General features: G+C 33.4%; 2 protein-coding genes across 12 annotated transcripts in view; both read left to right on the top strand.

The window, feature by feature from the left end:
• The window catches only part of LOC145319464 (uncharacterized), a 34,394-nt gene extending 30,655 nt beyond the window's left edge, over positions 1-3,739 (top strand). For 6 of the 8 annotated variants that reach the window (XM_080161612.1, XM_080161609.1, XM_080161611.1 and 3 more), the window contains 2 exons: positions 1,471-1,602; positions 1,990-3,739. In XM_080161612.1, the coding sequence (XP_080017738.1) occupies positions 1,471-1,602 (132 nt within the window). In that variant the 3' untranslated portion in view covers positions 1,990-3,739. Of the gene's footprint in view, positions 1-1,470; positions 1,603-1,847; positions 1,948-1,989 lie in introns of all 8 variants that reach the window. The other 2 variants (XR_013879856.1, XR_013879855.1) reach the window with 2 other exon arrangements.
• LOC145319465 (F-box/WD repeat-containing protein 2-like) lies at positions 3,735-26,169 on the top strand. Of its 4 annotated transcripts, XR_013879857.1 has the most exons (16): positions 3,735-3,932; positions 6,987-7,086; positions 15,468-15,594; positions 16,213-16,307; positions 17,000-17,077; positions 17,707-17,830; positions 18,407-18,512; positions 19,773-19,857; positions 19,981-20,036; positions 20,353-20,462; positions 21,046-21,137; positions 22,211-22,384; positions 24,062-24,181; positions 24,819-24,901; positions 25,178-25,569; positions 25,664-25,757. XR_013879857.1 is itself a non-coding variant. In XM_080161614.1 (15 exons), exons 1-15 carry the CDS (start codon positions 3,867-3,869, stop codon positions 25,289-25,291), a joined length of 1,530 nt encoding a protein of 509 aa, XP_080017740.1. In that variant the 5' UTR covers positions 3,735-3,866; the 3' UTR covers positions 25,292-26,169. The 4 variants fall into 4 exon arrangements, 3 of the variants coding, with proteins under 3 accessions (XP_080017740.1, XP_080017739.1, XP_080017741.1); XM_080161614.1 differs by having other exon boundaries at positions 3,735-3,928; positions 6,983-7,086; positions 25,178-26,169; XM_080161613.1 differs by having other exon boundaries at positions 25,178-26,169.
• Positions 26,170-27,421: the final 1,252 nt, after the last annotated feature.

The following is a 27,421-nucleotide window of genomic DNA, read 5'->3' as shown; positions in this document are numbered from 1 at the left end:
TAGTTGTCTCTGATTTCTTAGATTATTTCTAATCCATACACCATCAAAAGAATTTGGTAGCCTCCAGCGAATAAAATCATAAAAAAATAGTAGTTTTGTATAAATAGATAGCTCCTTAATAGGCAAAACATTAATTTTCCTAAACAAAGGTGGCGTATGGCTGTTATAAGCGGATTTGTGTATAATTCTAATAGCTTTTTTTTGTAGAACTACTAAAGGCTTAATAGATGATTCTAAGCCACAGCTCCATGCTGGCAAGCAATACAATAAATGGCTATTTATAAAAGAGTGGAATAGTGTTACTAAGGATTTTTCACATAATATATGCTTAACTCTATTGATTAAAAACAAACTTCTAGATATTTTTTTCCTTAAATATTCAATATGGTATTTAAAGTTAAGTTGAGAATCAATAAACACACCCAAAAATTTAATTGCAGGAATTTCACTCTGTTGGTTGATATAACCCAAATATCTAATTTTATCTGTATCATTCTCATTTTCATTATTAAAATCTAATTTAATTTTAATTTGTTCCCAAGTTATGGAATCCTCCCTTTTATTAAAGATCATAAATTTAGTTTTAGTTGGATTAAGAGACATTTCATTGCAACGAAACCAATCACAGATATTTTTAAGTTCAATGTTGAGTATTTCAATTATCTCATTCAAATCTTTTCCTGATATCAAAAAATTACTGTCATCTGCAAAGAGTAGTGTCATTAAGCTAGTACAATTTTTAATATCATTGATATAAACTAGAAACAAAATTGGACCCAAAATACTTCCCTGTGGGACACCCTTGCTGATTCCTAATAAATCACTTTTTTCGCCATTTGTATAAACAAACTGATTTCTATTACTTAAATAGTTTTTAAACCATTCTAATTCTAATCCATGTATACCAATTTTTTTAAGTTTTTTTAATAAAATTGTATGCGAAATTGTATCAAAACATTTAGCAAGATCACAGAATACCCCTATAGTAATTAAATTTTCATTTTTTGCTTGTCCTAGATAATTCAAAAGGTGGATCATAGGATGTAGTGTAGATTTTTTTGCTTGAAATCCATATTGATGTTCATAGATAATTTGATTAAATTCAAGATATCTTGTGAGTTGTTCAGATACAATTTTTTCTAACAATTTTGAAAAAATAGGTAGCAAACTTATTGGACGATAATTGCCAGGGTTACATTTATCCATTTTAGAGCTGTTACTATATTTAAAAATTGGCAAAATGATAACACACAAAAATATTCCTTCTGTTGTAGATTAAAATTACTAGTTAAAACTTTTGAACACTCAACTTAATAAACCAACCAATCAAAATTCAGTAATATTCCCTAAAGTTTTAAAGCCAACAAATAAAACGTTATTGTAAAACTTTGGGGACTAGTGTAATAAACAGCCCACTGTCCTCTCTCTCTCTCTCTCTGAGCATAATGATCAACATTATTTAAAAATCAGGTTACCGTCAATGGTCGGGACTACATGGCCAACGTTGCTGTGGACAACAAGAAAAAAGCCAAGTCCAACGCCGCGCTGGTCTGCCTACAGACCATGGGTCTTGTCGTCAAGGACCCAGACAACCCAGTTTAGGTATGCAACTGAAACAATTTCCATATATGCCACTCATAGTTTTCGTATCAGGGTTGGAATATTTTGCGGGGCTTTTCTATATATTTTTATTTTCTAATGTTTGTAAACTAAGTCAAAATGTTTTTAAGAAAAATCTTTTTAAAAAATCCAAATTTAATTTTTAGGCATTCCCTTTCTTTAAAGATTAAACACTGAAACAGTTTATATTTGTAAAATATAAAAAGTCATTTTTAATTTTGTTTCAGAATTTTGATTAAAATTTATTTTGTGTTTTATTGATCATGTTTCATGTTATACATATGTAATTAAACCATTATAAATGTGTAAATATGTAAAGAAAAAAATGTAAGCTATAAAAAAAGATTGTCGACTGTTATTATTTTTTAGAGTGGAGTTGTCTATCCTGGATTATAAATTAGAAACTTGTATTCTACATAACCAACTCAAGGTCTCAATATTGACAGACTTATGAATTAAAATTATAGAGTAGCTGCGCTATTACTAATATGTAATAGTCGACAATTGATTAAATATCTAAGACTTTGAAAGTTAATTGATCTTTTTATTTAACCATCAAAAAGATCAGTTAATTTTGAAAGTCTTTAGTATTTAGTCGGTTTTAAATGTATCATGTAATTTTTACACAAATGATGTATAATACAACATTTTAAGAATCCATCATTTGTTAAATGTAACTAATACCTTGATTTTCAATGATTAAAATAAAGCTTATATCTTATTTCAATAAATAAGATGTTTTGTTTTATACTATAAGATATTTAAGTAAAGATGATAACTGTTAATTTCATCACACATCCACAAAACTAAAATAATAAAGTGCTTAGAATAGGTAAATCCCGCGGGATTTACTTAATGAGCCCCTCTGAACCTAACCTAATTTAAAGATAGGGTTGGGCAAAGTGAATGTGTGGTTAAGGCTGGTCAAAATAAATTCCCGGATTTATTTTACCCCTTTGTTTGATTGATTGATTGATTCCCGCCAAAAATGTAAAAGTTGTCAAATAAGCTGTCAATATGTGAGGCCTTGAGCAATATCGATATATTGTATTTGAATTTGTTGCTCTTTGAAAGCCATCTTAAAGGTTTTTCTGTTATCAGACCGATGGCTAGAAGATCTAGAAGGTACTCAGGGATGTATAGTCTCGGATTCCTATCAAAATATTAAATGTAAAGCAGCTGCACTCATAGAGGAAGAGGATACTGCACTTAAAGTTATGCTGGTGCCCAAAGGTGTTATACACATCATTTATTGGTACTGAAATAATTTGTTGGTTTTAGCTTTAGCTTTAGCAGTGTTCAAGCTTTTCCACCAATAACAATTTATCGTCTATTGTCATATCCCTCTAGATCTCTGATCTGCACAATTAAAAATCACCTTTTTATTTGAAAGGTTTTCATGATATTTTTTTGTTGAGTTTGAATGCCAACTAGAGTTACCGCGATCAAATTTCAAACTTGTCAAATTCCTATCTTGAAAATTCCTGTTTATAAAATTGATAAGGCATAATTTGCATTAAAATAAAAGGAAACTAAATACATCCCTGATAGACGTCTGATAAAAAAGAGAATCCTCAAATTCCATCCAAACAGGTATAGTAAAAAGTCAATTTATATTTTGAATAAATCTTTTTATATAAGATTATCAAATAAAAGGAAACTTATAATTTTAACTTCTATTAGGTTTTAACATTTAGTATTTTTTTGGTAAGCATTCATTGCTCTTGTTTTTGAAAGTCCTATATTTTAAGATTTATTTGAAATTAGAAAAAGTGTAGGTTATTATTGGCAAAGAGAAAACTACAAAGTTCCAAGGAACAGGTAACAATCTGGAATCATATAGAAGTTAGGTATACTTATCTTACACAATTGGCCAGGGGTGTATATTCTATATTCCCTAATTTTTAAGGAGTACACCAATTTGTAATGAGTATACCTATCTATATTGATGTGATTCTAGCTAATGTTTATTATCTATCTTATCATTTTATTTCTAACAGTCGACAATTTTTTTTATAATTGTTTATTTAATCCCCATTAAAACTTTTTATTTCTCAATTTTTTTTTGTTTCAAAATCATTTAAATTTATTCACATTTTTGTTTCTTTCAGAGACAAAATGGTTGGCAGAAGTGAAGTATATTGATTGATCTTTGACTGATACTAGCATAATCAATCAATTTTGAATCAATGTTATAGGATTGCTTGGTTGTTTTTGTTCTAAACTAGGAATTATTAATAAAAACAATGTCTGGAGAAATAGATGATAGTATGGATATAGTAGACGAGAAGTCTAGCTGCATTGTCAGGCGAGTGCTGTTTCTGTTTTATTATACTAAAGGTTGCGGCTCTAACTTGCTTCGTCTCTAGGTAGTTGATGTTTGTAAAAAAAATTGGAAGTGCTCTCTTTTTCTCGACAATAAGGAGAAGGAGTATAAGCTGGGGCAATATTCTAACATCCACTAGACATCTGTCGTTATTGCTTGATTCATGATTTAGGAAATAAAAATCAATGTTTTATTTAAGGTGGGGGGTTTTTAATGCAACCATCTCGTAATCAATGTATAAATGGCACTTAGAATTCGAATTTCGATCTGAAATTTTGCATGAGTAATCCTTGGTAGGTCTATTTTCCCTAAATCGAACAAAAAGTTGGAAAAGTAACGGCTGGCAGCTGGCGGCTCAGCCGTTTAGCCGTTTTTTGCCTATTTTCAGGGCAAATTCATCATTAATTACGTAGGAATCAACTTTTTAAAACATAATTTTGGTTTAATTCATGTTTAATGATAACAATAACCATTTTTAAAATTATTAGTACCAGCTGATAAACGGCTAGAACCGGCTGAAAACGGCTGGGAGCTGCCAAGAGTATGAAGAGTAGATAGGGCATGTGACATGTCTAGGGGTAGGTTTTTATGGTTGCTGAGCTCAAAAATACTACCAAAAATAGTGGCAGCTCATCCATATGGCAGCTGGGTAACGACCGCTGCTCAGCTGGGAGCGGCCAAGAGTAGAATGTGTAGATAGGACTTGTGACGTGTCTAGGGGTAGGTTTTTAGGGGTGCTGAGCTCAAAAAATGCTACCAAAAATAGTGGCGGCCCATCCATATGGCAGCTGGGTAACTGCTGCAGCTCAGCTGGGAGCGGCCAAGAGTAGAATGAGTAGATAGGGCTTGTGACGTGTCTATGGGTAGGTTTTTATGGGTGCTGAGCTCAATACTACTACAAAAAATAGTGGCCACCCATCCACATTGCAGCTGGGTAATGGCCGCAGCTCAGCTGGGTAATGGCCGCAGCTCAGCTGGGAGCGGCCAAGAGTAGAATGAGTAGATAGGGCTTTTGACGTGTCATGTTATTAGGGGTGCTGAGCTCAAAAACGTGTCTATGGGTAGGTTTTTATGGGTGCTGAGCTCAATACTACTACAAAAAAAAAAGTGGCCGCCCATCCACATGGCAGCTGGGTAATGGCCGCAGCTCAGCTGGGAGCGGCCAAGAGTAGAATGAGTAGATAGGGCTTCTGATGTATCTATTGGTAGGTTTTTATGGGTGCTGAGCTCAATACTACTACAAAAAATAGTGGCCGCTTATCCATATGGCAGCTGGGTAACAGCCGCAGCTCACCTTGGAGCGGCCAAGAGTAGAATAAGTAGATAGGACTTGTGACGTGTCTAGGGGTAGGTTTTTCGGAGTGCTGAGCTCAAAAATACTACCAATAATAGTGGCGGCCCATTCACATGACAGCTGGGTAACAGCTACAGCTCAGCTAGGAGGGGCCAATAGTAGAATGAGTATATGGGGCTTGTGACGTGTCTAGAAGTAGGCTTTTATGGTTGCTTAGCTTAAAAATACTACCAAAAATAGTGGCCGCTCATCCATATGGCAGCTTGGTAACAGCTGAAGCTCAGCTGGGATGGGCCGCCACTATTTTTAGTAGTATTTTTGAGCTCAGCACCCTTAAAAACCTACCCCTAGACATGTCACAAGCCCTATCTACTCATTCTACTCTTGGCCATTCCAAGGTGAGCTGCGGCCCTTACCCAGCTGCCATATGGATGGGCGGCCACTATTTTTAGTAGTATTTATGAGCTCAGCACCCCTAAAAACCTACCCCTAGACACGTTACAAGCCCTATCTACTCATTCTACTCTTGGCTGCTCCCAGATGAGCAGCGGCCGTTACCCAGCTGCCATATGGATGAACTGCCACTATTTTTGGTATTATTTTTGAGCTCAGCACCCATAAAAACCTACCCCTAGACATGTCACAGGCCCTATCTACTCATTGTACTCTTGGCCGCTCCCAGCTGAGCAGCGGCCGTTACACAGCTGCCATATGGATGAGCTGCCACTATTTTTGGTAGTATTTTTGAGCTCAGCACCCATAAAAACCTACCCCTAGACATGTCACAAGCCCTATCTACTCATTCTACTCTTGGCCGCTACCAGCTGCGCTGCAGCTGTTACCCAGCTGCCATGTGGATGAGCTGCAACTATTTTTGGTAGCATTTTTGAGCTTAGCAGCCATAAAAACCTACCCCTAGACATGTAACATGCCCTATCTACTCTTCATACTCTTGGCAGCTCCCAGCCGTTTTCAGCCGCTTCTAGCCGTTTAGCAGCTGGCACTAGAAATTTATAAAATGGTTATTGCTATCATTTAACAAGAATTAAACCAAAAATATGTTTTAAAAAGTTGATTCCTACGTAATTAATGATGAATTTGCCCTGAAAATAGGCTAAAAACGGCTAAACGGCTGAGCCGCCAGCTGCCAGCCGTTACTTTTCCAACTTTTTGTTCGATTTAGGGAAAATAAACCTACCAAGGATTACTCATGCAAAATTTCAGATTGAAATTCGAATTCTAAGTGCCATTTATACATTGATTACGAGATGGTTGCATTAAAAACCCCCCCCTTTACTTCAAGTTAGAGAGAACCTTTTGAAAATTCCTGTTACCTCAAATATCTTATTTCTTTTAACTCATACAGGGTGTTTTTTTTATAGGAAAAAAACATTACTTAATTTAACCCACTTGCCGTTGACAGAAGTTGATAATCTATATCTTCATTTCTTCATTTGGGTTGGGGAGTTTTGTATAAGAAATAAATATTTAGCGATTTTCAACAAATAATGCCTCAAAAACCGGTTTTTAAGGCATAATTTGTTGAAAATCTCAAAGTATTTTTTTCTTATACAAAACTCCCGAAGCCAATGAAGAAATTAGGATATAGATTATTAATTTCTGTCAAAGACAAGTGGGTAATATTAAGCAATACTTTGTCCTATTAAAAAAACACCCTGTATAATAATGATAATATTCTTCTTGCTTCACAATTTTTTTTTCAATGATAATTCATTTTCTAGGCAGTTCCGGCTGTTAAGCTCAGCCCAGAGGAAGATTACATTAGGAGAGATTTTGTCATGTTGTACCTCTGAAGAAATATCATATATAGATCAGAAATTACCAGGTATTTATATTTTATCATGGAGTACCTCTGAAGAAATATCATATATAGACCAGAAATTACCAGGTATTTATATTTTATCATGGAGTACCTCTAAAGAAATATCATATATAGATCAGAATACATGCATTAGTTGGGTTCTTGGAACCCAACTGGAACCCAACTTTTTTCCTTCTTATGAAGGGCCACCCTAGTAAAAGGAGGGGCCATCCTCCTCACAAGGAGGGGCCAACCCCCAAAAGGAGGGGCCACCCCTCTCAAAAGGAGGGGCCACCCCCCTAAAAAGGAGGGGCCACCCCCTAAAAAGGATGGGTCACCCCCTAAAATGAGGGGCCAACCTCTAAAAAAGAGGAGCAACCTCTTTAATTTTAGTTCTTTAACCTATGATTCTTTATAAACAATCGAAATTATTTTCTCTTTAATGGTGATACCACCCTAAAAAGGAGGGGCCAACCTCTTATTTTAGTTCTTTATCCTATGATTCTTTATGAAACAATTAAAATTATTTATCTTTTATTGTGTTACCTTCCTAAAAAGGAGGGGCCACCCCCTAAAAGTAAGGGGCCAACCTCTAAAAAAAAAGGAGCAACCTCTTTAATTTTAGTTCTTTACACTATGATTCTTAATTACATGATCAAAATTATGTTCTATTTTGTGTTATCCTCCTATAAAGGAGGGGCCAACATCTAAAAAAGAGGAGCAATCTCTTTAATTTTAGTTCTTTATACTATGAATGATTCTTTATTTACTTTTCAGCTCCTCAGTACCGTTAGGTGGCTCCTCTCGACTCCTCCTTATGGTCATATATCCTCTTGAATTTAATCAATTATGAAGAGCAAAAAAAATTTCGCGCTTCGCGCACAAATCTAATGCTGCAAATCATTTTGGGTGCCAACAGAACTTATTTCAAATTCTATAAAGTAATATTTTGCAAACAAAACCAGCATAACATTTACAAAACTAGGGTTGACAATCTGGAATCCCGTCTAATTTTTGGACAACTTTTGAATGCAGAATCCAAATCCGCAATCCGTTATTTTAAAAGCGGTTTCGGAATGTTAATTGTTAGGCTAAAATTAACGTCTTTAGTTTTTTTTATCTAAATATATATTTTAATTTTTAACAAAGTTAGGTTGGGTTGAGTAAGGGTTAGAAAATGGCCGTTGTAGGGTCTAGAAATAGGAGAAAAGCTACTTTTAAAATATATAAAAATCCGATAAAATTTAATCCCTTAATTTATTTTTAAAAAGGCCCTTTATCCTATTTATATTTTAAAATTTTGCTAGAATCCACAATCTGGAATACGAAAATCCGGAATTAGACGGATTGCCAACCCTAGACATAACATTCAAATTTATAAACTTTTTGCAAGTTTAAGGAAAACTATTGATAGTACTACAGATGGTAATTTATAACGTAACTCCTGTGTGGGGAAAAAAATAAGGGCACTTCATACAAAATATGATAAAGTCATACATTTGAATACACGAAATCTGAAAGTTTCTAATCAGAATACGAGTAATTTTTTTATATCTTAAGATGTCCAGCGAATTCCCCCCCTCCCCCTACGCTTTTGATTTCAGAGACTAACTAAATACAATCTTTCTAGAAAGAACAGTTGTTCCTAAATTTGCACCTTGAGTAATATTTTTTCAATGTTTTAAAAGCGAAGTTTTTCTATAATTATGGTAGTGTCAGTCCGTCCGTAACGATTAGCTCTTTTAGGCATGTTAAAATTTTCCTATAGATTTCAAACTTTGTATGATGATTCTTACAACAGTCAGGTACAATTTAGAAAGCGTAGAAATTATTCTCATGTAATTTATGTGGGAAATCACTTTAACTATTTTAGATATTGTCAAATATAAAAAGTTCGGTCAGGTCAAAGTTAAAAATTCTAAGACATATAAAATTTCACTACTCCAAGTACCTTAACTCTTTAAATGCACTTCAAGGAACAATCCCTTTCTCGTATTTTGAAAAAATTAAGGGGGGGGGGGGAAGTTTGTACAGTTATAGGAAATGAAATTCAGTACCAAATTTTGCCCTGGCCGTTTGGGCTTGTTTTTATAGTTATCAAGCTAATTCTTTTTGTAAGCGCTCTTATATGATTGGATCTACCTGTAAAACTTTAAAACTTGAATTTTGGGACTTTCCTTTAAAGGGGCTAGTGGAGCAAAAGACCCCCTAACACTAAAATTTTAAGTTCTGAGCCTATTTTCAGAGATATTGTGACGATTTTTTTAATGAAAACACTTTTTAACAAAACCGAACTAAGTAGCCAATACAAATTTCATTTTGGGACTTTCCTTCTAGGGGCTAGTGGAGCAAAAGGCCCCCCAAACACTAAAATTTCAAGTTCTGAGCCTATTTTCAGAGATATTGAGATGATTTTTTTTATGAAAACTTTTTTCACAAAACCAAACTAAGTAGCCATTACAAATTTCATTTTGGGACTTTCCCTTAAAGGGGCTAGTGGAGCAAAAGACCCCCCAAACACTAAAATTTTAAATTCTGAGCCTATTTTCAGAGATATTGAGACGATTTTTTTAATGAAAACACTTTTTAACAAGACCGAACTAAGTAGCCAATACAAATTTCATTTTGGGACTTTCCTTCTAGGGGCTAGTGGAGCAAAAGGCCCCCCAAACACTAAAATTTTAAGTTCTGAGCCTATTTTTAGAGATATTGAGATGATTTTTTAAAATGAAAATATCTTTAACAAAACCGAACTAAGTAGCCATTACAAATTTCATTTTGGGACTTTCCTTCTAGGGGCTAGTTGAGCAAAAGACCCCCAAACACTAAAATTTTAAGTTCTGAGCCTATTTTTTGAGATATGAGATGATTTTTTTAATGAAAACATTTTTAACAAAACCGAATTAAGGAACCATTACAGATTTTATTTTGGGACTTTCCTTCTAGGGGCTAGTGGAGCAAAAGGCCCCCCAAACACTGAAATTTTAAGTTCTGAGCCTATTTTTAGAGATATGAGATGATTTTTTTAATGAAAACATTTTTAACAAAACCGAATTAAGGAACCATTACAGATTTTATTTTGGGACTTTCCTTCTAGGGACTAGTGGAGCAAAAGGCCCCCCAAACACTGAAATTTTAAGTTCTGAGCCTATTTTTAGAGATATGAGATGATTTTTTAATGAAAACTTTTTTAACAAAACCGAATTAAGGAACCATTACAGATTTTATTTTGGGACTTTCCTTCTAGGGACTAGTGGAGCAAAAGGCCCCCCAAACACTGAAATTTTAAGTTCTGAGCCTATTTTTAGAGATATGAGATGATTTTTTTTAATAAAAATATTTTTAAAGAAACCAAACTAAGTAGCCATAACAAATTTCATTTTGGGACTTTCCTTCTAGGGACTAGTGGAGCAAAAGGCCCCCAAACACTAAAATTTTAAGTTCTGAGCCTATTTTTAGAGATATTGAGACGATTTTTTTTAATAAAAATATTTTTAAAGAAACCAAACTAAGTAGCCATTACAAATTTCATTTTGGGACTTTCCTTCTAGGGAATAGTGGAGCAAAAGACCCAAAAACACTAAAATTTTAAGTTCTGAGCCTATTTTTAGAGATACGAGATGATTTTTTTAAATGAAAATATTTTTAACAAAACCGAACTAAGTAGCCATTGCAAATTTTATTTTGGGACTTTCCTTCTAGGGGCTAGTGGAGCAAAAGACCCCCAAACACTAAAATTTTAAGTTCTGAGCTTATTTTTAAAGATATTATGGTTGATTTTTTTAATGAAAATTTTTTTCAAATAACTGAAATAAATAATCAGAAGATAAAATTTTAGTGTTTGGGGGTCTTTTGCTTCACTAGCCCCTGGAAGGAAAGTTCCAAAATGAAATTTGTATTGGCTACTTAGTTCGGTTTTGTTAAAAATGTTTTCATCAAAAAAATCATCTCAATATCTCTGAAAGTAGGCTCAGAACTTAAAATTTTAGTGTTTTGGGGTCTTTTGCTCCACTATTCCCTAGAAGGAAAGTCCCAAAATGAAATTTGTAATGGCGACTTAGTTCGGTTTTGTTAAAAATGCTTTTATTAAAAAAAATCGTCTCAATATCTCTAAAAATAGGCTCAGAACTTAAAATTTCAGTGTTTGGGGGGCCTTTTGCTCCACTAGCCCATAGAAGGAAAGTCCAAAAATGAAATTTGTATTGGCTACTTAGTTCGGTTTTGTTAAAAATGTTTTCATTAAAAAAATCGTCTCAATATCTCTGAAAATAGGCTCAGAACTTAAAATTTTAGTGTTTGGGGGTCTTTTGCTCAACTAGCCCCTAGAAGGAAAGTCCCAAAATGAAATTTGTAATGGCTACTTAGTTCGGTTTTGTTAAAAATATTTTCATTTTAAAAAATCATCTCAATATCTCTAAAAATAGGCTCAGAACTTAAAATTTTAGTGTTTGGGGGGCCTTTTGCTCCACTAGCCCCTAGAAGGAAAGTCCCAAAATGAAATTTGTATTGGCTACTTAGTTCGGTTTTGTTAAAAAGTGTTTTCATTAAAAAATCGTCTCAATATCTCTGAAAATAGGCTCAGAACTTAAAATTTTAGTGTTAGGGGGTCTTTTGCTCCACTAGCCCCTTTAAGGGAAAGTCCCAAAATGAAATTTGTAATGGCTACTTAGTTCGGTTTTGTGAAAAAAGTTTTCATAAAAAAAAATCATCTCAATATCTCTGAAAATAGGCTCAGAACTTAAAATTTTAGTGTTTGGGGGGTCTTTTGCTCCACTAGCCCCTTTAAGGGAAAGTCCCAAAATGAAATTAGTAATGGCTACTTAATTCGGTTTTGTGAAAAAAGTTTGCATTGAAAAAAATCTTCTCAATATCTCTGAAAATAGGCTCAGAACTTAAAATTTTAGTGTTTGGGGGGCCTTTTGCTCCACTAGCCCCTAGAAGGAAAGTCCCAAAATGAAATTTGTATTGGCTATTTAGTTCGGTTTTGTTAAAAAGTGTTTTCATTAAAAAAATCGTCTCAATATCTCAGAAAATAGACTCAGATCTTAAAATTTTAGTGTTTGGGGGCCTTTTGCTCCACTAGCCCCTTTAAGGGAAAGTCCCAAAATTCAATTTTTAAAGTTTTACAGGTAGATCCAATCATATAAGAGCGCTTACAAAAAGAATTAGGTTGATAACTATAAAAACAAGCCCAAACGGCCAGGGCAAAATTTGGTACTGAATTTCATTTCCTATAACTGTACAAACTTCCCCCCCCCTTATTTTCTACATTGTCCGATCTCCATAAAAATTTTTGTGAATGCTCTTTATTACATTTAGCAACTTTAAACGTTAGTGCATGCTGTAATTAAATCAATGTCATAGGTTTTTTGAAGCTGGAAAATCGACCATCGATTTTGCCAAACTTCTCTTTTTAGTAGCGAAGCTACTCTATAATTCACTTTGTCCGTCAGTCCGTAACGATATGGGGGAAATGGGATTTACTCAGCTCCTATAAAAGATAGAATGCTGAAATTTTTTGACAACATTCATATTAATAAGGAGCACATTTAACTATAAAACATCAATGGTGGTCGGAGCGCTTTTTAGCAGGTTTTAGGCTATTTTTGTATTTTTCACATTTTTCTCCATATCTTTGGTGTTTATGGTCCGATTTCCAAATTTTTTTCAGTTTTAAAAATCAAATTAAATTTCCTATCGTTTAGGTAAAGAAAACAACTATGACGTCAGACTACCTCTAAACAGGTTTTAGGCTATTTTTGTATTTTTCACATTTTTCTCCATATCTTTGGTGTTTATGGTCCGATTTCCAAAAATTTTTTAGTTATAGATATCAAAATTTAATTTCCTGTCGTTTAAAGAAAACAACCATGACAGTCAAACTGCCTTTTTGCAGGTTTTTGGCTATTTTTTTCCTTATTTTTTTTCATTTCAATTATGTATAGGTATAGTCCGATTTAAAAAAATTTTTAAGTTAAGGATATAAAAATTGAATTTCCTGTCGTTTTAAGAAAACAACCGTATTCCCATCCATGAATTTTTGGGCTTCGCTACTTATGGATGTTGTCATCCTTGTTTTCAACTTGAATTTTAAGAAATTTTTATAATGGAACTAATTATTAGTAGCGAAGCTACTCTATAATTCATTTTGTCCGTCCGTCCGTCCGTAACGCTATAGGGGAAATGGGATTTACTCAGCTCCTATGAAAGATAGAAAGCTGAAATTTGACAACATTCCCATCATTAAGGAGCACAATTAACTATAAAACATCAATGGCGGTCGGACGGCTTTTTAGCAGGTTTTAGGCTATTTTTTTATTTTCCACATTTTTCCTCATATCTTTGGTGTTTATGGTCCGATTTTCAAAATGACGGTCAGACTGCCCTTTTGCAGGTTTTTGGCTATTTTTATATTTTTTACATTTTCCCCCATATCTTTGGTGTTTATGGTCCGATTTTTAAACTTTTTTCAGTTAAAGATATCAAAATTAAATTTCCCATTGTTTGAAGAAAACAACAATGACGGTCAGACTGCCTTTTTGCAGGTTTTTGCCTATTTTTATATTTTTTACATTTTCCCCCATATCTTTCGTGTTTATTAATTGATTTTCAAAAATTTTTCAGTTAAAGATATCAAAATTAAATTTCCTGTCATTTGAAGAAATCAACAATGACGGTCAGACTGCCTTTTTGCAGGTTTTTGGCAATTTTTATATTTTTTACATTTTCCCCCATATCTTTGGTGTTTATTAATTGATTTTCAAAATTTTTTCAGTTTAAGATATCAAAATAAAATTTCCCGTCGTTTGAAGAAAATAACAATGACCGTCAGTCCCATCCACGAAATTTTGTGCTTCGCTACTTATGGATGTTGTCATTTTAAGGATCAGGCCTTAAAAGTTATAAAAAAAATTTTGAAAAAAACTCAAATTTCGTGTACTACGGAAAAATTATTTTTTTTCGGTAGAAAGAATTGACCTATCTTATTAAAAAATTTTGTGTATGCTCTTTATTACATTTAGCAACTTTTACCTTTTGGGCATGCTGTAATAAAATAAATACGTCATAGATTATTTGAAGCTTGAAAATGCTATACCGGCTTCGCCTCGAGGCGAGGCGAAGTCTGTGCCGTTTTTGAGATAAATTTTGACAAACTTCCCAAAGTCCTAGGATAACGTCCTTTTAGGACCTATAAGACTTTTCCGAGATCTTTCTAATGGTCTTGGTCCCATTTAAAAATTATATATTTTTTTCCCACATTTTTTTCAAAAAACCGAAAAAAAACGAGTTCATCCCGCCTTACCCTACTTAGTTCAGTCATGTGAAAAAAGTTTTTATTGAAAAGTCCCTAGAAGGAAAGTCCCAAAATTCAATTTTTTTATGTAGATCTAATCATATAAGAGAGTTTATACTGAATTTCATTTCCTATAAGTGTACAAACTCCCCCCTCCTTAATTTTAATGTAATATCGAGAGATGTATAGAACAGATGGGCATAAATTATAGGAATATTTACTAAAAATTTCAGGTGCCTATTTAAAAAAGATGTTGAGAAAATCACATTACCACATCACTAAAGTTTTTGTCTTTAAAGTATGGCCGACTGACAGACGGACAAAATAATGTATAGAGTAGATGGACATATATGAAAAGAATCTTCACTAAAAATTAAAATATAAAAGTGTAAGCTCTCTTATATGATTGGATCTACCTGTAAAACTTTGAAAATTGAATTTTGGGACTTTCCTTCTAGGTGCTAGTGGGGCAAAAGACCCCTCTAAACAGAAAAATTTTAAGTACTCAACTTATTTTTTTATTGGAAACTATTTTGACATAAGTAAAATAAGTAGTAACTACAGATTTCATTTACGCACTATCCTTCTGGGGGCTTTTGGGGTAAAACAACCCCCCAGACACAAAGTTTTGAGCTTACAAGCCCCTAGAAGTAAAGTGCAAAAATGAAATATGGGTTGGATAATCAACTCATTTATGTAATAAAAGGTTCCATTAAAAAAATAAGCTCGATATCTTAAAAAAATAAGCTCATAACTTAAAACTTTAGTGTCTGGGGGGTTCTTTTGCCCCACTAGCCCCTAGAAGGAAATCCCCAAATTCAATGTTCAAAGTTTTACAGGTAGATCCAATCATATAAAAGAGTTTACAAAAAGAATTAAGTTGATAACTATAAAAACAAGCGGAAAAATTGGTGACTGTTTAATTTGGCCAAAAAAAATTTTTACAGCACCTAAATGCAGACCTATAAGAGAATATATGCCTATAAGGAGGAGAGGGGCCACCTAGTGGAACTGAGGAGCTGAAAAGTACTGCATGTATGATCAGAAATAAATGCCTAAAATTGTTTTATCATGTATCAAACAAAGAAATACAGGATTAAATCCATTTTAGATTTTCTGTACCGTGATTTTGTGACCACTCTACCTCTGGAGTTAGCTGAACGGTTTCTAGAATACCTAACTGTCAAAGACTTGTTGACAGCCTGCAGGGTTTCAAAACCATGGAATAGAATAATAAGGTAATTTTTCATTTGTTTATTTTTGAAAAGCTATACGAGATACAAAATCAAGAAATGTATATGCATGGAGTAATTGCGAACTAACAAGTATCACCATACCAGGAAATACCTAGTGGTTTTCACCTGCTGCAATTGTTATTCCGGCGTTTCTTTACAGTTTCATATTGTACTTCATAATAGCAACTGCCATGCAAAGTTACAGTATTAGATTTTTAAAGTGAACCCATAAATCAAAAAATAAGTTTCGGAAATTCAGTCAAATACCAGGGAAAAGATAATAGATGATCCCCAAAAGGGTTGGGCCGGATATCCGGCCAATTTCAATATCCGGTCGATTTTAATATCCGGTCGGATACCGTGCATTGAAACTATCCGGATACCGGATATCCGGCCCAACTCTAATCCCCAGTGGTGGTAAACAAAATTACCTTTTCTATTGATACAGTTTGGACACTACCAGTCTGGAACTGACAGTAACCAATCATAATTCATCAAAAGTACCCAAAGTTTTTGGTCAACAAATAAAATGACGTGGTTATAATAATTTGTTTACCAGTGTAATTTAAAGTCCAATGTTCCCTCCCTCCCTGGTAAATTACACAGTATTTATTTCTCTAGTGGTATGAAAATAGTGTGGAGAAATCACTGCCTCAAATTTGGATGCAATCCTGTGACAATCAGTCTCAGTTATCCCAAGAACACTTGTATTAGAGGTATCAACATTTATTTGGGTTAAATAACATTCCATTTGATTTCCTTGCTGAAATCAACATTTTTTATGATGTGCTGAAAATGGATTGCCTATTTCTTACCTTATTTCCAAAGTTGTACAGCAGATAACCCAAATATTGCAAACGCTATTTTCAGATACTCCGGTCATAGGAAAAAGCGATATAATGTATAAACGATTTATCCACTAGGTATACTATACATTTAAAATTTTAATTTTTCAAATTTTGATTTTTTTGGAAGTTTGAAGCTTTTTTAGCTAGTATTAAATATTGAGATAGGACGCGGAAGCTAGGTACAATTTCGGAAACTAAAATTCAGTACATGATTTTTACAACACGTAATAAACAAAGTAAGAACATTGTAATTTTAAAAGCATTATATTTAGCAAATAAGAAAGAAATAGTAAACATTTGAAGTAATGAATCCATACCTCCTACATAATTTATTTTTCTAAAAGTTATGCAAAAAATCTTTGAGAAAATTTTAACAGCGATTAGGTACTAAATTTTACATTTATTTGCAAGCAATTGAATGAATTACGTATATTTGATAGGTAAGTATACTTAATTTTAAGGACGTCATGGAAGGACATACAATTCTATAGAGTTGCTAGGCAGTAATGATTAGTTCAATATTACAAAATTTATTATTTAAAAATAAATACTTTTAACAGGTATGCAAATCCAGCAAGATCTCTGTGACGGCTCTGCCTGGACACAGGATGCCATTGTCAACCTGGTCAAATCTCCAGGTATGATGGAATTTATTAGCATAAATAATCCTTTTCTATAAAGTAGTAAGGTTTTTTGTAAGACTCAAGATTCCAATAACTATACTGAACTCCTTTTAAAAGAAGCTTAAAATAGGTCCTGGGATGGTTTTATGCTATATGTTTAGATTTGAGCATTATGGTTTTAAACTATTTTTATACTGAATAGGTACTTTGTTAATAAATTATTAGTAACTCTTTTTTTTTTTTTAGTGAACTAAGGTGCTTTCTCAAAAAGTACCTTGTTGAGCAAGCACTGAAACCCCTTTCTCCCCTTGTTTTGAATCGAAAATAAGATGGGGTGGGGGGGGGGGGGGCATTTGTTTGTTAATTGCTTTAGGCTAGGTTAGGTTATATTGGGTACTAATTAGCCCCGGGCCGCAGGGTTAATGCTTCAGGCACGGGTTTGAAAAAAACTATTAATAAAAAGGGGGGGGGGGGGGGTATCAGTTCTTATCATGCACTTTGTATGAAAGTAACCAGTAACTCAGTAACTCTATTATCTAAAAGTCCATCTGAAACATAATAGTAAGAGTAGGGGGTAATGCCTTGGCCCCTAAACAGGTGCAACTCATCAACATGCCCAGTTATGCGGTAATTTATCCATCCAGGTAGATTTTCTGCTCTGCATCACGATAGAGGATATATAGCTGGTGGAACAAGTGACAGTATTCATACTCATGCCAACCAGGACTCATCAGAGAGTGTCGTTATTTGGTCTGTAGAAAATTCCAGGTAAATCAAGGATATAGATCATAGTTTTATATTCCTAATTTTCAGGTTCGACTAATGATTAAATATATTAGCTTCTTCCTCCAATTTAAAGTCCCTCGGACCCACTTAAACTATGGTCTCAAAATAGTTTTTCTGTGTGCGTTTAACACTAAGTTGAATTCGGCATATATAAATTGTTCTGGATTTATTTAATACCATAATATAATATTATTATTCACCCTCTTTTAGAAATCGGATGCCTTTCTGTCAAAATAAGAAAGATATACATATATGTGTCTGTCCTGAGAGAGAGTGGATATTGGGCTGTTTATTACGCTAGTATCCAAAGTTTTATATTAATGTTTTCTTATTGGGTTGCTTAACAAATTTGAGGACTTTCGTAAAATTTTATTGGTTGATTAATTAAATTGAATGTTTAAACGTTTTAACCACTAATTTTAATCCAAAGAAGGGGTAAATTTATCATCAATTTATCAGATATTGTCTTATCCCTTTAGATCCCTGTTATCTGTCTATTTGAAAAATTTTCGTAACTTGGCCATTTTTAGCGGATTTTAATTTTCTATTTTGTTTTAGTGTTGTGGTAAGTTTCCCAGTGTCTGGCTCCGTGTCCTGTATCAAGCTAAACTATCCAAGTCTTGTTGTTTGTGGACACTTTGATGGAACTCTCTCTTCCCACCAGGTATAGTGTCCTGTATCAAGCTAAACTATCCAAGTCTTTTTGTTTGTGGACACTTTGATGGAACTCTATCTTCTCACCAGGTATGGTGTCCTGTATCAAGCTAAACTATCCAAGTCTTGTTGTTTGTGGACACTTTGATGGTACTCTATCTTCTCACCAGGTATAGTGTCCTGTATCTAGCTAAACTATCCAAGTCTTGTTGTTTGTGGACACTTCGATGGAACTCTCTTTTCTCACCAGGTATAGTGTCCTGTATCTAGCTAAACTATCCAAGTCTTGTTGTTTGTGGACACTTCGATGGTACTCTATCTTCTCACCAGGTATAGTGTCCTGTATCTAGCTAAACTATCCAAGTCTTGTTGTTTGTGGACACTTCGATGGAACTCTCTTTTCTCACCAGGTATAGTGTCCTGTATCAAGCTAAACTATCCAAGTCTTGTTGTTTGTGGACACTTTGATGGTACTCTATCTTCCTTCAGGTATACAATTGCTGTTTCGGAAATAGTTATTTATCGTATCGTATTATAAACAGCTTTCCTCGCAAATAAAATGTATAGTTATTAGATTAAAATCAGTTTCTTTAGATCTAGATGCCGATGGTACGGGCTAACTGGTTTTAATATTATGATTGTACATTTTATATGCGTAGGAAACTGGAAAAAAATACGATGCTTTACATAATTTTTCAGTATGGCCAGAACCGTTTCTAATCCTCCGGATATTAATCGGTTTCGAAGCGACATAGAAAAGTTAATAATTCTATACTGAATGTTATCCTATAAAATAAGGTATTACAGTTTTTTGTCTATAAGTAATGGACAGATTTTGATCTTTATTTCTGGAAAGCTTCTAATAGGTCCCAGACTAGTTTTTGGCATGGCAATTTAATTTTACAATTAAGTCTTGGTATGGTTTTAGGGTCCTTCCTTACATTTTCGAATACAGAGTACCTATATGCTAGGGGCACAGTCGGTAGTGTTAAAAATATTCTTTTATTCTTTACTTCTCTGTATAGACAATGATAATGCTTCTTTTTTAACATGATTTTAGCTGTTTTTGTGGGTTTAGTCCAAACTTAATAATCCCCTACTTACACAACAACCAGAGGAAGTTGCGTGATTAATATTGCGAAGAGAAATTTGAGTCAACACATGGAGAATTGAACTCAAACTCGCACCACCGTAGCTCAGTGTGTTACCACTGAGCTACGACGCCCCTTTTTACTCTTTATGATTTTAACATCTGATAAAATATTTTTAGGTGTCAGGGAATACAGAATCTGATATTACTCCTGGTGGATTACTCAACAAATTCAGGCTTCACACTGCCCCTGTATTATCCTTAGGTAATTTTATTTACATTATATTTTTGTAACCGATTAAGATCATCTGTATTAGAACCGGTCCTAAGCCATATTGAATAAAAATGTACGTTATACGTCAATAATAACAATCCTTTCTTAATTTAGATTTTGACGAATCAGAAGATGTTTTAATTTCTGGCTCCGCTGACTGGACTGTAAAGGTTAGAATCATCCTTGTTAACACAGACTTAATACTATTAAGTATATATTGCTTTTAGAATAGTGGTCTTATTTTTTTTTTGTGGGGGGGGGGGGAATTAATGAATTTTAAAGATAGATGCTTATTGTTTTATTTGCTTAAACTAGAGACAACTAACTCTTAAAATACACAATCTTTTTTGGAAGTCCTAACTGAACATAATTATGAGTTATACTTGAACTCATTCACTCCCTGACAACTAGCGGATCAATTGCAGAACAGAATAAGTATATTTTAAACGTTTTCAATATCACATTAAAAAGGTTATTTTGTTTTAGGTTTGGCAATTGTCAACTGGAAGCCTGCAGAGAACTATTTCTAGTCATAGCCACTGGGTCCTTTCTGTTATCTTTACTCCTAGCTCCAAACATAACATTCAAAATCTTAGGTGAGCCCTATTGTGTGTGTGTGTGTGTGTGTGTCTGTGTGTTTGGAGTAATGTAGTAGAGCGAAAGACTTATGTATAGCTATTAGTTTTAGCCCTGATAAAATTATTTTTCTAAAAATATACCTAAAGAAGTAAAGCTTTTTAATAAACTAAAATCTACGTAACAAATAGACCGTTTGTGCTGTTCTTTTCAGAAATCATTTAGAATGAAATATGAAGGGTTTAGGCTATTTTTGTGCAATTTAATGTTAATCAGAGGCTCAGATCCTAGTGGTTTCAGTAAAAGTATTTTTTCCTAACTTAAAAATTGAAAGTTATATTTGATAACACTGCTAAATTCAACTCCTGAAATTTAGTATCTTATTATAGTTAATATCCTGTCCAATAATATAAGTACTAGTAGTAATTTTTTGTCTGAAGCTTAATATCTCGAAAATTATTGATCCCTATTGGTTGTACCTTTCACTTACGATTCGTAGATGTATTGGGGATTTTAGGCTATTTTCTTGACCCTTTCTGCCTTCCCCTAAAGGCTAGGTACAAAGCAATGAATTGATTTTAAAGTGTTTTGATATTTTTGTAGTGGAAAAGATATTGTTGTGATGATGACTCGAGATGATATTCAAATGTATTCCTGGATTCATTTTCTAAAAGACAATGGAGAATCTCTTAAAGGTAGAATTTTAATTAATACCTATAGTAGCGACAACTAGGGTTGGGCCGGATATCCAATGTGGCCTGATATCCGGCCGGATATCCGGCCATTTTCAATATCCGGCCGGATACCGGATATTGAAACTATCCGGCCGGATATTCGGCTCTATAATTTTTTATACTTTACACCAAAAATCTCTGCTTTTTAAAATCTTAAATGGTTATAATTTTCTTATTATTGAAGCTAGAAGAACATTTTTTCTGAATAAGTTTAACTTTATGTAAATTTATACCTATATTTCTGAAGAAATTTTTTTTTTACTACTTTAATATCTGGTAATTTGGCCGGTTATCCGGCCGGATATCCGGTAATTTGGCCGGATAACCGGATATTTGCCGGATATCCGGCGTTGGCCGGATATCCGGCCGGTTACCGGATATCCGGCATTTGAAATCAGCCGGATATCCGGTATCCGGCCAAAAAAGTATCCGGCCCAACCCTAGCGACAACCTTTACTACACAGATTCCTCCAATTTTTAAACATCTACAAAATGGCTTGATTGTTACATATAAGCAGGGATCTAGAGGGATAAGACAATGGGCTTTTTTATGCACACATCCCCAATTATGAGCAGAATTACCACTTCTGTAGATTAATATAATTGGTTGAAAATTTGTTTGAACCAATCAATCAAGCTGAAATTAGTACCAGATTATGAGACTTGCTTTGGGTGTCATAATAATTTAAAGTTTAATGTCTTTTTTGCAGAAAGATAGGTATATTTTATCTAAAAAAATTATGTTTAAAATCCTACGAAATTCCATATCATTTTTAGGGATCTAAAGGGAAAAGTCAACAGTTGATATATTGATGTACAGTGTAAATACCGAATGATGATACACAAAATTTCTCTTCTGTAGAATACAAATAGTGGTTGAAACGTTTGGACACTCAACTTAATGAACCAATTAATCAAATTTTAATTAAAGTCAACAAAGTTGTCAAGCCAACGAATATGAAAACAATTTGATAATTCAATCTATCCTGAACATTAATAAATGTTATATTTTTTATAAATGTGTTTATATTAAGGTCTGAACATTAGTGACATCCACATACCTCTGAAGTCCGTCACAGACGCTGTCCAGTCGTTTTTCTTTACTCCCGGCCTTCATTTTGACGGGAAAACAATCTCCTTTGTCAAGCAGATGCCCATGTTCGATTCCCACACCTTTGGCGACGCGGATATTGTCACAATTGATGCAGGTTAGTGAGGAGGAGCTGATTAGGTATAATAGAATTATGATTTACTAGAAAATCTAGTTTTACAAGTGTTAATTTTCGTTTGTTGTACCGTTTCAAAGCTTTGCTTTTATTGATGTTGTCATCCTTGTTTATGAATATTTTAAATAAATGTGACAACTACATACACTTATGATTTGCTTCGCTTTTGGTACCTACTTTATGCTTTACTTTGCTATAATTGACGTATTTATGAGTTAATTTTGTTTAAATTAATTTCAGGGGTGTATATTCTACATGGGATCCCCGGCTCAGGAGGGGGGGAAAAATAAAAAATAAGTGGTTGGAGGGGAAAAAAATGTAAAAATTAAGAAAACTGAAAACATTTTTTCCATTTCCTCCCCCTCCTTGGTGAAAAAAACTAAAAAAATGTGTGGTAGGAGGGATAAATAAATAAAATATAAGAGTTCTTAAACTATTTTTCCATTTTCCCCCCTTCTTGGTGAGAAAAAACTAGGGGGGGGGGGGGAAATAAAAAAAAATTTAGCCGGGGAAAAAAAATAAATCTTGTGTAGAATATACACCCCTGATTAATTTTTAAATGGAAACAAGTGTTAATTTTCATTTAATGCTATTAAACTGAGCATTAAATTATTCCTTGCATAATTTAATATACTTTTAAATTAATTACCTATACATTTAACCTTTGGTGGATGTCTGGAAAGGATGCTGTATCCCCCAAGATGGAATAGGACTTACAGATTGGCTAGTTATAGAGCAGCTTTAGCAATAATAAACTACCTGGGTCTGTAACGCAGGGAAGATCAATGTTATCACAATCTCACCAGAGGTTATCCAAAGGGTGCAGAGGGGCCAGGACGGGAGTACGGTTAGGGTCTCCAGGCGGGGCCTCAGGGCATTTAATGGAGTCTGGAATATTGGGAAATTCTTGATGTTGTTTCCTAGATAGAAAATGTTATATTTTTGCTCAAGTGTTGGAAGCCTAAGCTACACCCGGCTTAAACTTACATCCTATTCTCCCCCCATATTTTATTACAGTAATGGTTAGTGAGAAAGGGGAAAAGGGTTAATCATATTCAGAGAATTAAGCTGTACCTGGATGGTTAATCTGGACAGCTTAGTTCTCCAAAGAGCCGGCAGACATTATAATTAAGCGGTCTGAAAAATGAAAATCTTTTATTTGCTGTTTGCAACCGCGAAATTAGAATGTCTGCCGCAGTGAGCCGCAGGCAACCCGTTGTTCTTCTCAGTGGACTGGTGGCCTGAAAGTGTACATACATTAGTGTACATGACAGTGGATAATGTAAGAAGAATCACAAAATCTACGAGTGGTAACTCTTTATACCCCCACCCCAAAAATGTGTGTTTCTTAGCAGAGTTAGATGGGACAAGCTGTTTATTACACTTGTCCCCAAAGTTTTATAATAACTTTTTTATTCATTGGCTTAACAACTTTGGGGATTTCAAATGTTTCAACCACTAATATCGATTACTACAGGGGTAATTTTTTGTAACATCATTGGGAATGTACATCAATTCAACGGCCATTGTCTTATCACTTTAGATCCCTGGTTTGTTAGTGAGTGATTTAAAAAAATGTTGGGAGGGGAGGAGTTAAAAGAATAAAGCACTCGGCATATGAAGTAGCAAGTTTGAGTTTTGACTGCTTAATATTTTCAGAAAGTGGACAGTTAGTTCAGAGTGTTCATATAAACCAGAAAATTCGCAAACTTTTAGCAATCGGATCTAGATTTGCTATAATACTCCTACCCTATGTAGACTCGAAATTTAAAAACTTAGGTTAGTATCGTTTAAAAATTTAAAAATCTACCAATAACTTTAAAAGGCTAGAAAGAAATGGCACTTGGTAGATTTTTATATTTACATTAAGTATAGATTACATATCAGAGTGAAACAATAGAGGGGGAAGGGGTTGAATAAACGTACATTCCGTCCCGAGAACTCTGCGCCGACTTTCAATTGGGTCTTTGAAAATCAATGGATAGCGTCGGAAATATCAACACAGCTAAGTCGCTACAAAATATCAGAAAGCAATTTGCTAGCAGTCGAAAAAGGTCCCTAACAGGGCGAACCAGGTAGTTAGTTGTCTGGTTATACATTTATACTAAAAAGGGAGGAGTAGGTTGCGCTAAAATTCCGTAAAGGTGTCAGTTTTAAGGCTTAAAAATAGTGTTAGAAAGGTAATATTCACTAAATATTGTATTTCTTATTGAAAAGAATTATAGACAAAAAAAAATTTCAAAAGTTAACTTAAAGTTTTATCGTTCTTCTACTGTTTATAACTTAAAACTTACAACCTTTACGGATTTTTAGCGCAAACTACTCCTCCTTTTATTGATTACATGAACATCTTTGGAAAATTTGTGAGAAATTTTTCTCTGTCTCTCTTTAAAATATTAGGTATTTTTTTGTTTAGTCGTTGTTGATTTGAAGTATGAAAAGATAGTCGGTGGATGCACTGTTCCTCATTCCAGAGCTACTACTCCAGATTTTAGCCAGGTACAAACTTTTTAGTTTGGCTTTCAAGTTTGAATCTTATTCATTGTTGCTGGATCAAAACCGGTTTTGAGTCATACTTTAAAAAACCTGTTTTGTTACTTACTTATAATAGAATATTTTCCATTCAAAATAAGACAAAATTATCGGATTAATCCCTGTTTTGTTTGCCCTAACTTTTGTCAGTATAAGAGAGGTAAAAGGAAAGGGTTATAAATACCAAAACATTTAATTTTAGGTTGAATTCTATTTATGATGTTTGTCTAAATTAATGTTTAGGTTTGTACTGGAAAGTTGGATTGGCTTGACGGATTTTCTGATGATTCAACCAATGGTCTGGTTTGTTGCCTGGGTCTTCAGGATTCATCCATGCATACCGTTGTATGGTCATAGGAATTAAAATTATGATTTTAAAGGATGGTTCCTTGATTAGTATTTGATGAAAGTATAAGTGATATAAATTTTTGATAGGTATTTAAATGGTAGATGTTTTTTTTTAATAAAAGATTTAACACGTCATGGAGTGATGCTTAATCGTAAAATACCCTTCTTGGAATCGTCACTAACAAATATATTTTTGCTGCAAACAAACCGGTGAACTTTGATTTCTTGTCAAGCACTTGACAGGTTTACGTTTTTCATATTTTTAATTGTTGTTGTGTTATAAAGGGGTAAAATATAATCATAATAAGGTTAATATTGTTTGTTGAAAGAGCCTTATGTTCCGTTATAACTATTTCTTTACTTCCTATGGATGTATCTTAGCCCTTTATATACTTGTGATTAACACTAGTCTAACAAAAATCAAAATTAGATAGATATAAAGAAATTAGAAACGTGTAGTAGTTAAAATAAAAATTTACATTATGTTGTTTATAGATACATATTTTATTGTTTGATTTCGCTTTGATTATTAAATTATAGAGTTTATTTTATTAAGAATAGATCATATTTTTTATATAAAATATATAAAAGAAAAATAAGTAAGTAGTAATAAAGTAGTACAATATTTAACTCAATAGTATTAGTAAGAAATAGAGTAATATACTGTAATAAATAAAGACACCGAAATAACCAATTTTCCTTCATTCTTGGCGTTGATTTAAATGGAAAAGGCAATAGTAGAAATCCACCATTAGTTACAAAAAGAGCTTCAGCTTTCAAAATATGTACTGTGATTTTTATCCTGCTATTTAGAAACAAATTAAACTTTGACTATTTTGCTAATGGGATACAGGATTAAATAATTTGTAGTTCCCGTATTTTTTAGAGTAAATGCTAAAAAATCTATATTTAGCTTCCTATGAACAGCGTATTAGAAAGCTAAAGTAGAAAAAAAATAATAATCTAGCTACAGGGTGACTTCGAAACCCAATAAAATCAGTTGAAAAATAATGTATCGTCGTATTATAGACAACTTTCCGCGGAAAGTAAAATTTAAAATCATTAGATTGATACCAGAGCTTTGTTTGCCAGGGCCTTCGTCTGAAAACTGTCTATTATACCTTGCGATGAATAACTATTCTTGACCTTTGAAAGAAAAAAAAACCTCGAAATGAAAAAATGCAAAATAGTCATGGTTAAAATAAATTTGCACTAACTAATTTTTATGTAGATTAGTTAAATTTTTGTAGTTCGTTAAATAGATAGATTTATGTACTAATATAAAGATGTATACTGTTTAATTACGATTATTTATAACGTTTTGTTTTGTTTTTGATTATTAAAAGTTATGTTTTTGATTTTTAGTTATACATGATTTTTTTGAAGTATTTAGACATAGATTATTTGTGTATAAAAAACGTACGATAACCTTCCGATATTATCCTTCTTTTCCTTAAAATTCCAAGTTATTATCAACAAAATTGCCCCTTTTGTTTGATGGAAAAGTTTAGACACTGGTATTTTGTACCAGTTAAGCAAGATTTAATAAAAGTCCGCCAAGTTTTTAGCCAACGAATAAGAAAACATTATTAGAAATCTTTGGGGATTAGTGTTATGAACAGCCCCAAATCCCCTCTCTCCCCAAAGTTTTTAAGCCAACGAATAAAAACAATCTTTGGGAAACAGAATCCATTACAGTCTAATGTTCCTCCCTCCAAGGGTAGGAAAGGTGAAGGGGTGATTACCCCTAAACAAATTCCGTGGTGACGTAGGCCTCCCTCATATAATAAATACAGAATATTGTTAGGTCATTGTTTAAATGCTACTTGATTTAAATTTTTGTTTAAACAAATTTGAAAAATAGAGGTTATGAATTTTCTAATAATTGCGTGCATGTTTAAATTTATTGTGCGTATGTATGTGTGTGTGTGTGTGTGTGTGAATGTGTACTCTGCGCGTAAACGCGCTTAACTTTTTCTTATTGTGTATGTGTACGTCTGTAATTGGTTGCATTTTACTTGAAAATACATCAAACCTGACCTTCAGTTCTAACCACTGTGACTTAAGGTTACGTTTAAAATGAAGTTAAAAGAAAACAGCGAAATTAAAGACAAAAAATAATATGGAAAATTCTAATAC

Source organism: Acartia tonsa, chromosome 5 (genome assembly GCF_053477335.1).
Source record: "Acartia tonsa isolate MP-2025a chromosome 5, ASM5347733v1, whole genome shotgun sequence".
NCBI classification, from domain to species: Eukaryota; Metazoa; Arthropoda; class Copepoda; order Calanoida; family Acartiidae; genus Acartia; species Acartia tonsa.
The sequence above is the reverse complement of the archived record's forward strand: the minus strand, read 5'-3'. Positions and strand labels throughout refer to the sequence as shown.

Bases quoted from the DNA above. Each gene is read 5' to 3' on its own strand.
- LOC145319465 (XM_080161614.1), top strand. From the start codon at position 3,867: ATGTCTGGAGAAATAGATGATAGTATGGATATAGTAGACGAGAAGTCT. The intron at 7,087-15,467 runs GTATTTATATTT...AATCCATTTTAG, and splicing joins TATAGATCAGAAATTACCAG to ATTTTCTGTACCGTGATTTT. The intron at 16,308-16,999 runs GTATCAACATTT...TACTTTTAACAG, and splicing joins CAAGAACACTTGTATTAGAG to GTATGCAAATCCAGCAAGAT.